The sequence below is a fragment of the Propithecus coquereli genome, unplaced genomic scaffold, assembly GCF_000956105.1.
Source record: "Propithecus coquereli isolate 6110/MARCELLA unplaced genomic scaffold, Pcoq_1.0 Scaffold574, whole genome shotgun sequence".
In the NCBI taxonomy this organism is placed as follows: domain Eukaryota; kingdom Metazoa; phylum Chordata; class Mammalia; order Primates; family Indriidae; genus Propithecus; species Propithecus coquereli.
The window spans coordinates 1,403,246-1,420,680 of NW_012151663.1; the positions used below are offsets into that span (position 1 = coordinate 1,403,246).

Here is a 17,435-nt window from a genome sequence, read left to right on the forward strand (position 1 = left end):
ATGAAATGGGCAAATTATTATAAAGAGATAACCATTGAAACTGATTCAAGAAGAAATAGAAGATACGAACAGACCTATAAGTAAAGAGATTGATTTATTAATCAAAAAATTCCCACAAAAGAAATCTCAGGCCTAGATGGCTCCATTAGTGAATTCTGTGAGATATTTAAGGAACAGCATGAGTTTTTCCACAAACTTTTCTAAAAAGTAGAAGAGAAAGGAACACTTTCCAACTCATTCTATAAGACCAGTATTACCCTGATATCAAATGCAAACAAAGACATCACAAAAAATGACAGACCATTATCCTTTATGAACAGACAAGCAAAAATCCTCAACAAAATATTATCAAACAAAATGCAGCACCATATAAAAAAGATTATACATTATGACCAAGTAGATTTATCCCAGGAGTGCAAGGTTGGTTAAACATGAAACTCAATGTAATGTAATATATTAATAGAATAAAAGATAAAAACCACATGATCGTCTCAATAGATGCTGTCAGTCTGTTTGGGCTGCTATAACAAAATACCATAAACTGGGTATCTGATAAACAACAGAAGTTTGTTCATCATTGTTGTGAAGGCTGAGAAGTCAAAGGTCAAGGCACCAGCAGGTTTGGTATCTGGTGAGGGCTCAGTCCCTGCTTCCAAGATGGCGCCTTGAATGTTGCATCCTCACATGGCAGAAGGGACAAGGATCTCTCACGGGCCTCTTCTATAAGGGCACCAGTCTCACTCGTGAGGGCTATGTCCTCATGACCTAATCACTTCCTAATACCATCACTTTGGGGATCAGGTTTCAACATATGAATTTTAGGGGAAGATAAACATTCAGTCCATTGTAGATGCAAAAAAAGCACTGGCAAAAATCCAACACCCTTCATGAAAAATATACTTAGCAAACCAGGAATAAAAGGAAATTTCCTCAACCTGATAAACATTATCTACAAAAAAGCCACAGCTAATATCATGCTTAATGGTAAAAGACTGAATGCTTTCCCCAAAGATCAGGAGCAAGATAAGGATGTCTCCTCTCACCACTTCTATTCAGCATTGTATGGGAGGTCTAGACAGGGCAATTAGGCCAGACAAAGAAATCGAAGGCATCTACATTGGAAAGGAAGAAGTAAAACTATCTCTATTCCCAGATGACATGATTGTATACATAGAAAATCCTGAGAAGTCTACCAAAAAAACAATTAGAGCTAACAGATGAGTTCAGCAAGATTGCAGGATACAAGATCAATATTATAATAGCTATTGTATGTCCATACACTAGCAAGAACAATTCAAAAATGAAATTATAAACACAATTACAATTCATTTACAGTATCATAAAAATACTTATGAGTAAATTTAACAAAAGAAATGTAAGATTTGAACATTGAAAAATTTAAAAACATAGCTAAATAAATTAAAGATCTAAATTAATGAGAAAACATCCCACATTCATGGATAAGACTACTTTGGTATGATAGCAATACTCTTCTAACTGATTAACAGATTTAATTCAATCCCTATCAAAATCCCAACAGCCTTTTTTTTGTGGAAATTGACAAACTTATCCTAAAATTTGTATGGAAATGCATGAGACTTGGATTAGCCAAAACAGTCTTGAAAAGGAAGACCAAAGCTGTAGGATTCATACTTCCCAATTTCAAAACTTACTGCAAAGCTACAGTAATCAAGACAGTATGGTACTGGCTTAAAGATTTGTATCTCAATACAATAAAATTGAGAGTCCAGAAGTAAACCCTCACATACATGGTCAGTTGGTTTTTAGCAAGGGTTCCAAGACCATTCAATATGGGAAAGGATAGTCTTTTCAACAAATGGTGCTGGAAAAACTGATATTCACTGCATATGAATGAAGTTTGGTCTTTACATAACACCATATACAAAAATTAATTCAAAATGAATCAGAGACATAAATGTAAACTCTAAAACCATAACACTCTTAGAAGAAAACGTAAATCTTTGTGACCTGGAATTAGGGAATGGTTTTTAGATAAACAAAAAAGATAAACATAGGTAACGAAAGAAAAAATTAGACTTTATCATAATTCAGAATTTGTGCTTCCAAGGGCACCATCAAGGGACAACTTACAAAATGGGAGAAAATATTTGCAGATTATATATCTAAGAAGGATCTGGTATCCAGAATATATAAAGAACCCTTACAATTTGACAATAAAGAGTCAAATTACCCAATTTAAAAATGGGCAAAGAAGTTGAATAGATGTTTGTCCAAAGAAGATATACAAATGGCCAATAAACACATGAAAAGATACTCAACATCATTAGTTATTAGGGAAATTCAAATCAAAACCACAATGAGATGCTACTTTCCTCCTCCTAAGATGACAGTGGTCAAAAAGAGGGACAATAGCAAGTGTTGGTAAGGATATGGAAAAATTAGAACATCCATAAGTTGCTGATAAGAAGGTGAAATGACGTCGCTGCTTTGGAAAACAGTCTGGCAGCTTCTCAGAAAGTTAGAGATAGAGTTGCCATATTACCCAAAAAAGTAATATACACAAGTATATTACTAAGTATATACACAAGAAAATTAAAAATATATGTCCAACCCGACACTGGTACATGAACATTTATAGCAACATTATTCATATTAGCCAAAAAGTGGAAACCATCCAAAAGTCTGTTGACTGGTGAATGGATAAAGAAAATGTGGTGTATCCATACAATGAGCTATTGCTAAGCCATAAAAAGGAATGGAGAGAAAATGCTACAGAGTGTGTGAACCTTGAAAGCGTTATGCTAATGGAAAGAAGACAAACCCAAAAGACGACCTGTTGTATGACTGCATTTATAGGAAACGTCTAGAATAGAGACATGAAGTAGATCAGTGGTTGCTGGGCTAGGAGGGGGCGATGGAGAATGACCACTAATGGGTTTGGGTTTGTGGGTTGATGGAAATGTTCTGGAATTAGATAATAGTGATGGTTACACAACTTTGTGAATATAGCTTAAAACATTGAATTATACATCTTAAAAGGGTAAATTTTATGATATGTGAATTGTATCTCAATTGAAAGTGTTTAAGAAAATATTTTTTGAGCATCTACTGAGTTTCACGTACTGTCTAGAAGCTGGGTAGGCCACCACATTCGAAGTCCCTTGCGGAGCTGACGTTCTAGTCTGGGGGTAAACAGGCAATAATCAGTAAGCAAGGCAGCGCGTAACATGCTCAGAAGAGAAGTACAGAAACAGGGTAAAGGGCAGAGTGCTGGGGGAGGTGTGCTGTTTCAGACAGGAAGGTCAGGGAGCTCCTGCTGGTACGGTGAGAAAGACCTGAGCTGTGGAGGGAGCTAGTCGCGGAGCCCTGAAGGAAACGCATTCTAGGCGGAGGGAACAGCGACGAGACTGGGGTGTGCTGGAGGGGGCCGGTGCTCCCGGAGAAAAGCGAATGTATGGGGGAGGGAGAGAGGCGAGACGAGGAAGCGTGCGTGTGTGGTGGGGCCAGTTGTGTAGGGCCTTATAGGCTGTAGGTGGGAACTTTGGATTGGATCTTGGATTTCGCTCTGGGCGAGATGGGAAGCGATTAGATGGTTCCGAGCAGAGCTATACGTAATTCGATTTGGGGTTCACAGAATCCCTCTGGCTGCTGCAGGGAGAATAGCTAATAGCGGACAGGTGCGGAAGTGGGAGTGTCACCTGTTAGGAGGTTATTGCAGGAAGCCAAACAAGAGGTGGGGTCACTTAGGCCAGGGGAATCAAAGTCCCACCTGGAGATGCTGAGAAGCGGTCCGATTCCAGATGTGGTTTGGAGGGATGCCTCTAAAGCTTCTCTTGACCATTACCTGGATCAACCTAACAAACTCAGGCGCACAGCCCCCTGCACCAAAGCCAGTCCTTCCGTTTAGAAGGTGTATTTGAGAAGAGCTGGGAGGAGAAGGGAGGGAGGCCGTGGCTCACACTCATGTGTTGATACTTTTTGAGCCCATCAGACCTTTCCCCATTATTGAACGTTTGTGTGTTCTTCCAAAGTGAGAGCGGCTCAGTATCTCTTTGTACGATCCAGAGGCTCCTCCCATTCAAGTCCCACCTCCTCTTTCTTCTTTTATAGGTCAGGCAGGACTCTTCTTGGGTGCCTGGTTCCCCTTAGGAGCTGGAGAGATTCACGGGAGCTTAGGAGGGAAAATCCAGCTTTGCTCAGTAACCCTCGGCCTCTTGCAATTCCTGACTCTCTAAGCAGTGCTCTTCCATCCTCAGTCAGGAGCCCGTTGCAAAGTTTCTTACTGTGACCTTGAGTCCATGAATACCCCCTGATGTTGCACCCTGCAGACCCTCACGGAATATCTGGCCATTAACAGCATGCTGCCATTTAAGTGATATGTCCTGACAACTTCTCCAGTTCCTGCCGTGCTTCCCTTCCCACCCCATGAAGTCCCCGGGCCCTCGTGGTCTCCACCAGCAGTCCCCCAAAACACACACTGGCTTACAGTGTCTCCACCCACCTCCTTTCCCCATGCAGGGATCACGCCTCTAAAACTCAAGAAAATCTGGGGCCACGAAGCCTTGCAGTTATTAACAAAGTGAATTAACAAAGTTAATTTCCAATTGCAGTTTCACAAACAGGATTCTCAGACTTCTTCAATTCAGCGAATTCGTACGGCAGGGCACAAGTGCGGTTCTCTGCCTGGGACATCTGGCCCTAGATGGTGCATTCTCCTGGGAATTATGACACTTTTTGTCCTGGAGTGGTCTCCACGTTTAGTTCCAAGGTGGCGATTTAATCTGAGGAGAGCTGCAAACTGGGTCTTAGACAGTTGCCCTCACAGAACTGGGCTGCCTCGAGTTCCATCTCAGAAAACCACTCAAACGCTCAAACAAAACCAAAACAGACGAACAGACAGAAAACACTGTGAGCCTGATATGGAAAAGGAAACAGAAAATTAAATCTTTACTGAGGCATCTGCTAAAACACTGAGGATTCTAACCAAAACATGCAGCAAAACTCCCAAATCTTCTTTCCCTCTAAATACCTAGGACAGTACTGTATAATCCTGACCCTCCCACCGACATCTTGCTCTTCATTATCTCCAAAGCACCCCAAACTCTCTAAAAGCGCTTGTGCCTTCTCTCTCCCTCTGCCCCCCACCTTTCCAGGTGGTGCCCCCAGGTCTCTGCTCCATGTGTTTCTCTGACGAGCATGACCAAAGGCCAGGCCTGTCTGAACAGCAAAGATCTCTTCTCAGAAGTGATGGAGGGAGGGAAGGAAGTGGTAGCCATTCAGAAATTAATTTTTCATCTTAATCCTGCTATAAAATTTATGTTTTATCATTGTGAACCTTCTGTGTTACAGAATGTAGAACTATCTCAATGGGGCAAGGACAAGAAGTACATGCTCGAAAGCTGATTCAGATGTCAATGCAGCAGGTGCGTGACAAAGACAACGGCTCCCACTGCGTTGCTGTTGCTAGGATGTAGTGATGGGTGAAGCATTTCTTCCTGGGATGCTCAATCCTTATTTTACATTTTTGTTTATGTATATATAGTAAATCTTTGATTACCTGTGAATTTTAAACCTCCATCTAATTTCCTCCTGACATTCCCATGAAAGGCCTGTTCCATAGAGCTTACAGTATAAGCTCTATTTTATTTTCACTAGTTTTTTGTTTGTTTTACACTTTGGAAGAAACATCTTCTGGTTCCTAAGAATGCAGCTCTAGCAGTCTTGGAATTTCATGATCAATATTAATAGATAGTACTTAAGAAGTGACAGATTGAGACAGTTAAACTTCAATTTTTGGTTAAAGGCAGGCTTTCATTTTTCATTAACAGATTCAGGCAAATAAGAAATATGTTTAAATATCGATAATGCTTTTTGTTGAAAATTGCAAGCTGAATGGAATGTTGAGAAATATTTCCCATCACAACTAATAAATACACAGGACATTAATTTTCTAGAAATGCTCTATTGACAGCCGTTTCAGCTGTAATAAGAAATGGCACCATTTATAAAAATAAAAATAAGATCTTAGTTTATTTTTAAGCTTTTGATCTTATAATGTCTGTACAAACTTTGGTGAAGCTTTTCCCTGGGAATTAATGACCAGAGAGGGTTAATGGGCTGAAACTCTGCTTGGGTCATCAAATTTTTAAGCTAGTCATTAATTTTCAAATGCCCTAAGCCTTAATCTTTATCATTTAATTAAATTCAATAATATATTTAATTTATCTATATATCAAAGCAATTATATGTAATTATTTTTACCCAGATCAAATGTTTCACTCTATTGAGTGATTTGACAGTTTAACTTTAGGCCTTAAATAATTTCTTTAGTTTCAACGAGTGAGACATTTTTAAATTCAAACACTGCATTCCCATTAACTTGCTTTGGAATGCTAGTTTTTATAACTTCCACGTTCTGTTGCTCAAGGTGGGGTAAGGATTGATACTAATGGCATTACTGGGGGAAAAACCACATGAACAGGTGCAGCCGTGTCACCACCTTGAGGGACACCAGATGTAGGATCAAGAAGACATTGCGGAATGCAGAGTAGGGAACCAGAAAGTCACTGGGTCTATGAGCATGCAGACGAATCCTGAATTCCGTCTTCCTCTGAATGCCCCAGTTATACAGACCAACACATAACCCTTGCTATTTAAGCCAGTCCAAGTTGCATTTTCTCCTGCAGTTGAAGGTGTGATATATATGCCTTACTATACATTTATTTAGCTCACTATTTTGTGGTTTATATAGCTGATTGCTCTATGAGCAAATGAAACATTCAAGTGTTGTCTGGTTAAGAAACTATGTTCTCACAGGGCAGGGATGGCTATATGACTTACATTGTTAAAGGTACTTTATCAAGCATTTATTTAGATAGTACTTAATAAGTTATGTGGCTTCAGGAATGTGTGGGAAGAGTGAAGTTAAAGAGTAAGATTTAGTATTATGGTAGCAAATGCCACCAAATGTATCGTCTCCAACTTTCATGAGACAACGTGTCTTTCTTTGTAACTATGACCATGAACCTGTCTTCTTGGTTTTGGTGAGTCAGTTTTGATTTGCCCTAAGCAGGACAACTTAAGTCACCAATTCCAAAATACCCATTCCCACCATTAGATGGTGCACACACTGTACTTACGTACACAAGTCTGCCTTGAAGTTTAATTTCTGTTCCTTTCTGAACCAGGGGTGGCAGAATACAATCATTTTGAGCCCACTTGACTCCAAGTAATCAGCTTCTACCAGTAGCAGAAGAAATAATTGTATTGACATGTAATTTTTTAAAAAGTGCTCAAAACAGAGTATTCACATGTTCTAAACAAAGCGTTTTTTAAAAATTCGTCCATTTTGTTTTATTGAAATCGTAGCAAAAAGTTACGGGAAATAAATACGACTCATTTTTGGATACAGGGTGGCTGGGTATTACTGCAAAATTGTCACCTCGGCCTGGAATTCATGGAAGAATTACTAGAGACACTAAGTACTACTGAAGCCAGTGATGATTCTTTCCGAGTATGGATAACCACCGAGCCCCACGATCGATTTCCAATCACGTTGCTTCAGGTTTGTTACTCTGAGATACGTGTCTTTTCGTTGAGAGTTATATGAGTAAAGACGGCATAACTGCCGTTACTGAGAGATGAAAACACAAGCGGGGCTGTTTGGTCCAGTGGAGTCTGCACTGCAAAATCTTGACTATAAACATCAGGGTTAGACTATAGTATTAATAGATATTTTCACAAAAGAGTTCTAAGGCCTGGATGATCCCAGCACTCTGGGAGGCCAAGGCGGGAGGATCGCTTGAGCCCGGGAGTTTGAGACCAGCCTGAACAAGAGCAAGACCCCATCTCTACTAAAAATAGAAAAAATTAGCCGGGCACAGTAGTGCTCGCTTGTAGTCCCAGCTACTGGGGAGGCTGAGGCAGGAGGATCGCTTGAGCCCAGGAGTTTGAGGTTGCTGTGAGCTAGGCTGACGCCATAGCACTCTAGCCCAGGCAACAGAACGAGAGTCTGTCTCAAAAAAAAAAAAAAGGGTTCTAAGACTTGGTACTAATTTACTGGGTTTCAGCTCTGATTAATGTAATTAGTTTATACAGTGCTGAATTTTAGCCCACATTTTGTGTATTTATAAGCATATTGTTGTCTGATGTACAGATTGAGCATCCTAAATCTGAAAATCAAAATCTGAATTTCGGATTTTTGGATTTGGGATGCTCGGCCAGTAAGTACGATGTTAATATTCCAAAATCTGAAATGCAAAATACTTCCAGTCATCAAGCCTTTCAGATAAGGGATATTCTACCTTATTATAATGCATCGCAAGTTCTATTTTATTCTTTATAGTAATTTGTAGAAACAAAACAACTGTTTGCTTTTTATGACAGACTTCCCTCAAATTCACTAATGAGCCACCCCAAGGTGTACGCGCGGGTTTGAAAAGAACATTTGCTGGAATTAATCAAGACCTTCTGGACGTCAGTAATTTGCCCATGTGGAAGCCAATGCTTTACACAGTAGCGTTTTTACACTCCATTGTGCAGGTAACTTGGAACGCGGTCTCACGTCTAGGGGATGGCCGGTGCTGCCATGTGGCCTTCCGGGGCGGCTCTGGTTCATCTTCCCTCCCAGCACGGCCCCCCCCCCCACACCCCGGGTAGAGCGTGCAATCGTTCGTGCATTTCCTGCACGCCCCCACCCCTGCCCCCGCCCTGGCCACGGGGACGCGGCATTCTGCAGGGCCAGGACTGCCTGTCTGCAGCGGCTGGATCTCCCGCTGCCACTGCAGCGTCCGGGACGTAGCCAGAGCTCGGCAGGTGTTTGCAGGATGGGCACACGGATTACCCGGATAGGAGCTTGGTTTTGAAAGTGCCTGTGCTGGCCCGGAATTCCATGGGCACCATCTCATGTAATGCTGACAACCACGTTTCGGGGTAGGATCATCACCATCTCAGAGAGGAGGAAATCGAGCCTCAGAAAGGTTAAGCGCACCTCGCGTGTGGTAGCTCGGGGACTGCCGGGCTCCGGTTTACTGCGTTTTGCCCCCGTTTATAACCCATTAGTAAAAGCGGTGGTGGCGCTGGAGGAGGAGGAGAGCAGTGCTTTACGGTCTGAGTACTTAGCAGCAGTTTAATACTTTTGTGGTTACCAAGCAACTTGTCTCCAGGACTTTTAATTTTTTTGTTATTGTTTTGTTCTGCATTTGAAAGCTGTATGATTTCAGTGCATTCTTGATTTCACAGAGAATTGAAGGGGCTCCTTTAACCCCTTCCTTCATTCCTTCCCTCCCTGAGGCTGGGGTGAGGGACAAACGCGTCAACTGGCACGTCCCGGGATGGTGCTTCCAGCTGCACAGTGGCGTGCAGGGCTTCACCTCGCCGCTCTCCGCCCTGCGCGAGGGCAGAGGGGTCTTGAACGCTTGCCCCGGAAGACACGGGGTGTCCCCCCCGGCTCGTCATCCCTGCCCAACGGAGAGGGCTGCGGGATTTTTCTGTCTCCCAACGCTGAGAGAGTTAAAACTCAGATTAAGTGCTTTGTTGGTGGTTATTTTTACTAAGTTCCACTGTGGCCTTTGGATTGTAAATTACAGCTTTCAAGTCACTGAAGCCTGTTTCATACATTCTTATCTAGGAAATGTTCGCTTTGCTAGACCTTACCACACGCTAATACAAATATTGCTTTAACTCCGTTATTTAATTCCCAATTCACAAATAATGTTTTTTATGATTCTGTTCCCAGTAGCGATGATTCAACTCTTCCACTGTGCTTATCATGGAGAGATAATTGGGGGTATTTTCCATATGGTTAATGCAGCAACCTGTGTTTCTAGTGGCCATTATCTAAGCGCCAAACAAAAGAAAAGCAACAGGACCGTGGTCCAGTTATGGGGCAAAAGTGTGCTTGCACTTAATACGCATGTGTTTAGGTTAAAACAAGGAAAAATATTCCCTCTGCTAGGGCCTTGAAGCTAATAGTGGTGTGTCCTTAAAAAGAAAAACGACCAAAATGTTGAATATCTCTTAAAATCAAATAGCAGTGTGCTGGAAGTGGCACTCCACCGAGAGTCGGGAGGCCTGGACTTCACCCAGTTATCCGGGTGCGGCTGACCGAGTTATGTCTCTCTCAGGGCCTCCGTGCGATCAGCGCTGAAGTGGGGGATCTTTCATGATTCTTCCATTTCTAAAACTCTGTCATCCTGTCCTGTGACAACACAGCAAGTATAGGTAATTCAAACATATTTCCCTCTATTCTTTTCTCATCGATGTCAGAAACGTTTACAGCGATATTTCAGAAATCATACAGAAATTTCAGAATCATGTTTGAGAAATATTGTTTACTGTGACATTGCCTAAATATTTTTTTTAACTTGGTTGGGATAGAGCCAGCTTGATAGAAAAGTCCAGAATTCTCTAGGGACTGCCATCCTGGGCCAGCAGCATCGACGTCACTCGGGAGTTTGTTAGAGATGCATCCCAGGTCCCACCCCAGCCTGCTGAGTCAGAATCCGCGTTGTAATAAGATGCCAGAGGGCTTTATGTGCACGTGGAAGTTTGAGGCGCGACTACTGTAGGAAGGAAGGTTGTGCGTTGGATAATGACTTACGTTTCTTTTATCTCTGCAGCATCAAACGTAGGAGATAAAAATCTGATTTGTTAATTGAGTTCTCCAAATTAACACGGGTATCCCTGCTTTATGCAAGCATGATGTATATACTTTTGTCACTGCAGAGACTGAAAAAAGAATTAGTCATTAGTTCATGTCACATAATCTGAACTTTCGGAGCTGGGGAGGGGTGTGCACGCTGGAGTCCACCCCACGTTACAGTGGAGGAGAGCCCAGTGGTAAAATAGCCAACCCCCTGCCTGGTCCCCACTGAAAATGTAATTCGTCCCACTGAATCCCCGCTCGGCACTACACCATCACCTCACCCCAGTTCAAGGGCGTGATGTGTAATGGGGACCCTACTCCTGTGGCAGGGAACAAAATGAGCACCCCTCCTTTCCTAGAGGAAGAGGAAGTAGATTTGGCTGATCAGGGACAGTTTTTCTTATTCCCAGCACTCTGGCAAGTGCCTGGGCTCTGTTTGGCCACCACTCCCTGAGAACATTTCAACATCCTCTTGAAGATGACCTCTGAATCTTCTCTCTGGCCTCAATAATCTCTCCACGGTTTCCTGGGAATTCCACTGCAACGTCGTTCTGGGTTTCAGAGCAAGCCCACATTCACCCTTTGGGATTTTAAATGTAAGCACATTTTCCTCCAAAGCCTTGGTCTTTTGAAACTCATTGCATTTTTTAGTCTCCTCCCAACACCTCCTACAGAAGGTCAGAATAACGTTGTATGGGTTCTTTCCTATTGATGGTCAATGTACCACTCTTTGAGGGGTGCATTGGATGAGTAAATGTCTTAATCAATGACTCTCAGCCAGTGCTTGGACCCCAGAACACCTAAATCGGAACCCCTGGGAGGAGCAGAGGGAGGCGGTATCTTCTTAGAAACTTCCACGTGATTCTAACATGCAATGAGGATTGAGAATGATGGCCAAACACCATAGCCCTTGAGGAGTCTTCAGCCATTTTTACATCCGTTTCATGGTTTGGAATTTTTCTCCCCACCACCTTAGTTTGCCCACATTGAGCCTCACGTTTCTGACTTTTCTAAAAGCTTACAGCTTTTACGGAACTCTGAGGTTTTGTTTTGTTTGTTTGTTTGTTTGCTAAGGTTAATTGATTCGGATCTCTAAGGGCCCGCGATGGAGTTGCAAACTTAGAAATTTTATTATGTCCCTTAAAAATAATTTAAATATTAAGTAAAAATGGCCATATCCACAGGGCCCAGGGAATTCCACAATTAATAGTTCTTCATTAAGAAAAGTGTTTACTTCCCCTGCATTTTGTTTTCTTTCTCAAGTTTGAGCCTCAACAAACACTCCTTTCAAATTTAATAGTGTAGGCAAAGTTCTTGCTTTGGAGAGGCATGATTATAAAATTCGTGGTTTAAATGTCTTCACATGATTATGATAATGTGACACAGGTTTATCTTTTCAGTCTCCACCCTGTAGTGTTTCCTAGCACTTCTGACTATTTCTGTTACTTATTTTTACCTGTTAAAGTTCCCATTATATGGTCTAGTATGGATTGTGTTTTTCATTCTATATTAGCTGCGGTTATTGGAGTTAGTTAACTCCAGTTGTTTTGTTTTGAAGATGCAAGTGAAGAGATTTGGCATTGGGAGCTGCTGAGGTAGTTTATCTAACATAAAATTGGAAATAGCTTTGACATCATTAAAATGATGACTCCTTGGGCAACTTTTCATCAGTGTTGTACGGAGTTTTTCATATTTCCAAGTTTTCCGTATTTCGCTAGTAGTTCTGTGTTTTATATATTCTTTGAAATAAAAAGAAGGAACTATATTGGTCAAATTAAGTAGGGAGTAGACTGGTCTTCCTAAAATCATCACTCTCCAACTTAACAAAGTGTAATAACTCCCTTCTGTTGAATGACGTTTCAACATTCAAATCTGCCTATGTTCCATGCCTGAGGCTCGTGCTGCTACTCACCAGAGCTGGCTGCTACTGGGGTAGAAGCTTCTACCTGCAGTGTCCTTCTTCACAGATCACGAGCTTTGTGTTCCTGTCTTGCTCGTGGCCTTTGCTAAGCCTGCAAGTCTCCTCTCTCCTCTTTTCGAAGACTGTCTTCGGTTTCATTCTTCCCAGAAGCCTCTCGATCAGATGTTCAATTAACATCTTCAGGCTTTTGCCGCCTGCTAAATTTCGACAGTTAAACTGCATTCACTATCACATTGTCCTTTTCTTGTTTCTAAGTCTGATTTTCTCAACTAGATTAAACCCTGTGAAAATACATCTATTTAAATATTTTCCTATTGTACTACATAGGACTCATCCCAGGGTTTCAGAAATACTAATTGGACTGAAGCAATTCAGTGCTCCAAATAAGTATAGCAAAACTCCTTGCTTTTGAGCTTCCAAATGAGTTCTTAGGTTCCAGTGGTTCGAGTCTATCTCGATAGTATTCAAAGGTAATAAAAAAAAAAAATGGCAGGAAGGTGAGATGACTTCATTTGTGAAGACACCCACCAAGACACCCAAAAGACACCCACCAAGATTTTGTCTTTTTTTCCCAAGATGAACTAATCAGTTTATTATGACTTTAGTGAACCAACTTAAAAAGTAAATGCTCTAAATGAAAATTGGTAGTAAGAAAAATGTGAAGCAAATCTCAGCATTCGCTCAATTTTCAGAGCTCACATTTTAAAAAGCAACTAAATTGCAATTGCTCAGTGCATATAAATGGGAGTGTTTCCATAGAGCCAATTTAAGCAGCTTCAGTAATTGAAAAGAATTATTTTTCATACAATCCTGTCTAATTGAACATTAAATTTTAAAAACTAAGTCAAACACATAGGTAAAACCAATAGTGTAGATTTTGATTCTCTTTTCCAAAAATGGGAAAACATTCATATTACACTAAAATAAGTGTTAGCATTCTTCTCTTCGAAGTCCTCGAGATGGAAGACATTCCAGGGACTAAAGTGTTAGCTGTACACATTTTCCTGTTAATATCCCATAGATTCTCTTAATCCTCCTTTGCTCTTGGAATAGCCTGGAAAAGGCTCACCTTGATGTTTCTGAGCTCCACTCCAGAAATTCAAAACACTGCATCAGCCTGGGAACTGACTGCCCAGAGGGCTAGAGGGCAGTTCCTTTCATTCTGATGATAATCGGCCAAATGTTTATCAGGCAACAGTGAGGCTTTCCCCAAATGTGCGGGTGCAAAAGGAGAGACAAAAATAGGAGACATGTTTTTCACTGTCGAGGCTCAAAATCTAGTTACAGGACCAAATATTTCAACATGAAACCACTAAAAAAACAAACCAAGGCAATGCGAGTGCTGGGCCCAGGAGGCACAAAGCCATGGAGAGAAGAAAAGGGCTTTAAGGAGTACTCTTCAGCTGTAAGAAACAACGGTGATCTAGCACCTCTTGTATTCTCCTGGATAGAGCTGGAACCCACTCTACTAAGTGAAGTATCCCAAGAATGGAAACACAAGCCCCACATGTACTCACCATCAAATTGGTTTCACTGATCATCACCTAAGTGCACATATAGGAATAACATTTATTGGACATCGGCAGGTGGGAGGGGGAGGAGGGGATGGGTATATACACACCTAATGGGTACGGTGCGCACTGTCTGGGGGATGGACACGATTGAAGCTCTGACTCGGGTGGAGCAAGGGCAATATACGTAACCTAAACATTTGTACCCCCGTAATATGCTGAAATAATAATAAAAAAAAGAACCGTTCTTGCGCCTGGGACCACAGTCTCTTCTTCCGTCAAGACCGTGCCTCTGTTCCTCCTCACCTCCTCTTGTACAAGGTGGAAGGCGGCACTTCACGGCTCTTGAGTTCACAGGTTTTCCTAGTATAAACTCCAGATAGTGATCCTGAACCCTAGGTCCAAATTCCTGGGAGAAGGAATCTGGTCAGTTCTTCTTGGGCTGGTTGTCCGCCTTTCATCAAATTAGCTAAGGGATGCGACGTGAGTCGTGTAGTAAAAACCTCTAACACTTAATGACCTAACCGAAAGAAGTGCAGGTCTAGAAGTAATGGTAATATTTTACATTTTTAAGAGTTCTTTTCCCTTTTTTGCCCTTAGTCTGATCTCCCAGGGTCAGAACATTTGGACCCAAATTAATGTTTATGGTTTACTCAATACTTTAAAAAGCATGCCCTGAAAATCAGTAATTAAAAACTTTGCACTTTCTGAATTTCTTCTCTGATTTGTCCATGAACTTGTCCAAGCAAAAATTTATTTAGATTCCTTTACATGGTGGGATTATTCCAGATCTGAAGCATGGAACAGCTGTAGTAAGAAGGACTGGAATGGCTTGTAAAAACACGTGTGCATATGTGTGTGTGTGTGTTTGTGTGTGTGTGTGTGTGTTGGATTGGGGAGGGAAAGAAAAGTTAGTATATGTTTAGAGTTAGAGAAGTAGAATTAAACATTCTTGTACATGTCTAGGGATCCTACTGTCTATATGGTCCTCACCTTAGGCCCTAGGGGCCTGGGCGCTGATCCAAATGAACCACTGGGCCTTCCTGCCTTAGAGGCTGATTACGTGCCAGGCAGCACAGGAAAACGATGGCATGAAAACACGTGGACGGATCTGTATGGTTTTCTGGGTAATCAGCACCTGGAGATGGCAGTTCTAACGCTTACATCCCTTCACCGTGGTCTCCAGAATATCAAAGCAATCGAATCATTTGCTCTGAGTGCAGTTTGATTATTTACGGGTAATGAACACTTAGCCACTATTTCCTGGGAGTCTTTTAGGCCCTATTCAGTTAAGTAGGGAGAACCAAATGAGGCTTGTGTGACAGTTTAAGACAGATGTGTCATGTGTACGATAGAAATTCTTAATTTTCAAAATCTGAAACAGCACGATTTCAAAGTAAAGCTAGCAGGGAGTCTGAATGCTCTTGTGTGGTTAAGTTACCCAACTCGAAAAATCCAAACCCTGACACTGACATTTCAAACTTTTAAGAGTCCAGTTTAGATTAACAATTCATTCGGCAGATATTTATCGAGCTCCTACTGTATTTTTTGAGTTGTCAGTGGGCACCTAGACTTTTTTAAACCCAAGAACTCACGCTTGGGAAATATTTGGAGATTTGTTTCTGTAATCCATTGAACCATGAAATAAAATTTCTAATGGTTAATACAGTTCTGTGCCACAGAATAGTGTTTCTGTCAACAACTACATATATGGGATCGTCCCACCCCATAGTTTTACTGCGCTTTTCAATGTTTAGATACACAGACACCATTGTGTTATAATTTCCCGCAGTGTTCAGCAAAGTAACATGCTGTGCAGGTTTGTAGCTAGGAGCAATAGACCATGCCATAGAGCCCAGGTGTGTAGTAGGCTATACCATCTGGGTTTGTGTAAATACACTCTATGATGGCCACACAGGTTTTCAAAATGTAACCCCATCATTAAGCAACACATGACTGTATATCCTAAATTGTATATGCTGTTCTTTTAAGACAGTGTTATCTTCTTTTGATAACACGGCCTTAATTTTACCATATTTTGTTCAAAATAAAAACAGAATCAGCTACAGATAATTTTAAAAACCCACTCAATACTTTTCTTTGGTGTTTTTAAGGAGCGACGAAAATTTGGTCCCTTAGGATGGAATATTCCCTATGAATTCAATTCTGCCGACTTTTCCGCCAGTGTTCAGTTTATTCAGAATCACCTCGATGAATGCGATATCAAAAAAGTGAGTGACGTTGTTTCTTTTTTCCATTTTTATTGCTGTCCTCAAATCAGAGCTCCGCTGGTCATTTTCAGTCGATGATACCGAGTGAACTCGCTGAGGGCCCGCCAACCCCCTTCATTTTGATCAGGTGTCCACTTGCCTGGCCTCCTGCCCCCACCAACACTCACACACAACAGAAGCTGACATCTGCAGCTGAGCTCAGGGATGAAACTCGGCGCGCTGCAAAATAGCACAGCCTTCCTCATTCGCACGCAGGGGCCACCATGCACTTCCACAGCAGGTGCGCCTTGGGTGGGCTCTTCCTCGCTGACCTCGCTCACGCCTCCTCCGAGTGCAAGTGGTCTCTGCCAGCCCACATGAAAGTTCTTTTCCACCATGAGCCACTTCGTAAGTAACCGTTAAACGTATGCGTATAAATGGCAATTGTTGCTAATCACCCTACGGCGCGTTGCGGCTTTCAAAGTGCTCGTGTGTGCAAAGTCTCCTTTCTACCTTCCCAGCTCCATGAAACTCTGCGAGGTGGGTAAAGAAGCATCACTGTTGTCCCGTTTTACTGATGAGGTCGCAGGCAAGAGACTAAGAGACTTTCTCAGGTTCGCAGAACTAAGAACACAAACCCATATATGCATAAAGGGTTAGAAATTTGGTTTTTCTATCATCTCGAGCAAGTTAATGAGCCTCGGAGCCTGTTTCCTCATCTAGAAAATGGCCAGGGTTTCTGGGAGGGATGAATGAGTTAGTATTTGTGAAAGTACAGTACATGGTGCATAATAAGGGCTCAGTAATTACCACTTTCTACTGTCTATTCCTCTCTTCTTCTCCACACTAGGCCTGCGAGATCACGATAGATGCTGCAGTATTAGTGTGGTGATGGTGAGCTGTGATGAATGTTTACTCTAGAACCAAACCGTCAGTTTCCCTTGAAATGACAGAAGGATATGAAATTAAGAGTAGGGCTGGGCACGGTGGCTAATGCCTGTAATCCCAGCTACTTGAGCTATCTCGAGCCCAGAAGTTCGAGGCTGCAGTGAGCTATGATTATGCCACTGCCCTCCAGCCTGGGCAACAGAGTTAGACCCTATCTCTTAAAAAAAAATTAAGAGCATGGCAGTTCAATGAAAAATTATATTGTATGGGCTGGGCGC

General features: G+C 41.9%; 1 protein-coding gene across 1 annotated transcript in view; it reads left to right on the top strand.

Moving 5' to 3' along the window:
* Positions 1-17,435, top strand: part of DNAH8 (dynein, axonemal, heavy chain 8) — a 375,229-nt gene that overhangs the window by 316,515 nt on the left and 41,279 nt on the right. Inside the window, 4 exon segments of the mRNA XM_012658131.1 lie at positions 5,332-5,405; positions 7,394-7,546; positions 8,368-8,523; positions 16,174-16,290. Coding sequence (XP_012513585.1) covers positions 5,332-5,405; positions 7,394-7,546; positions 8,368-8,523; positions 16,174-16,290 — 500 coding nt within the window.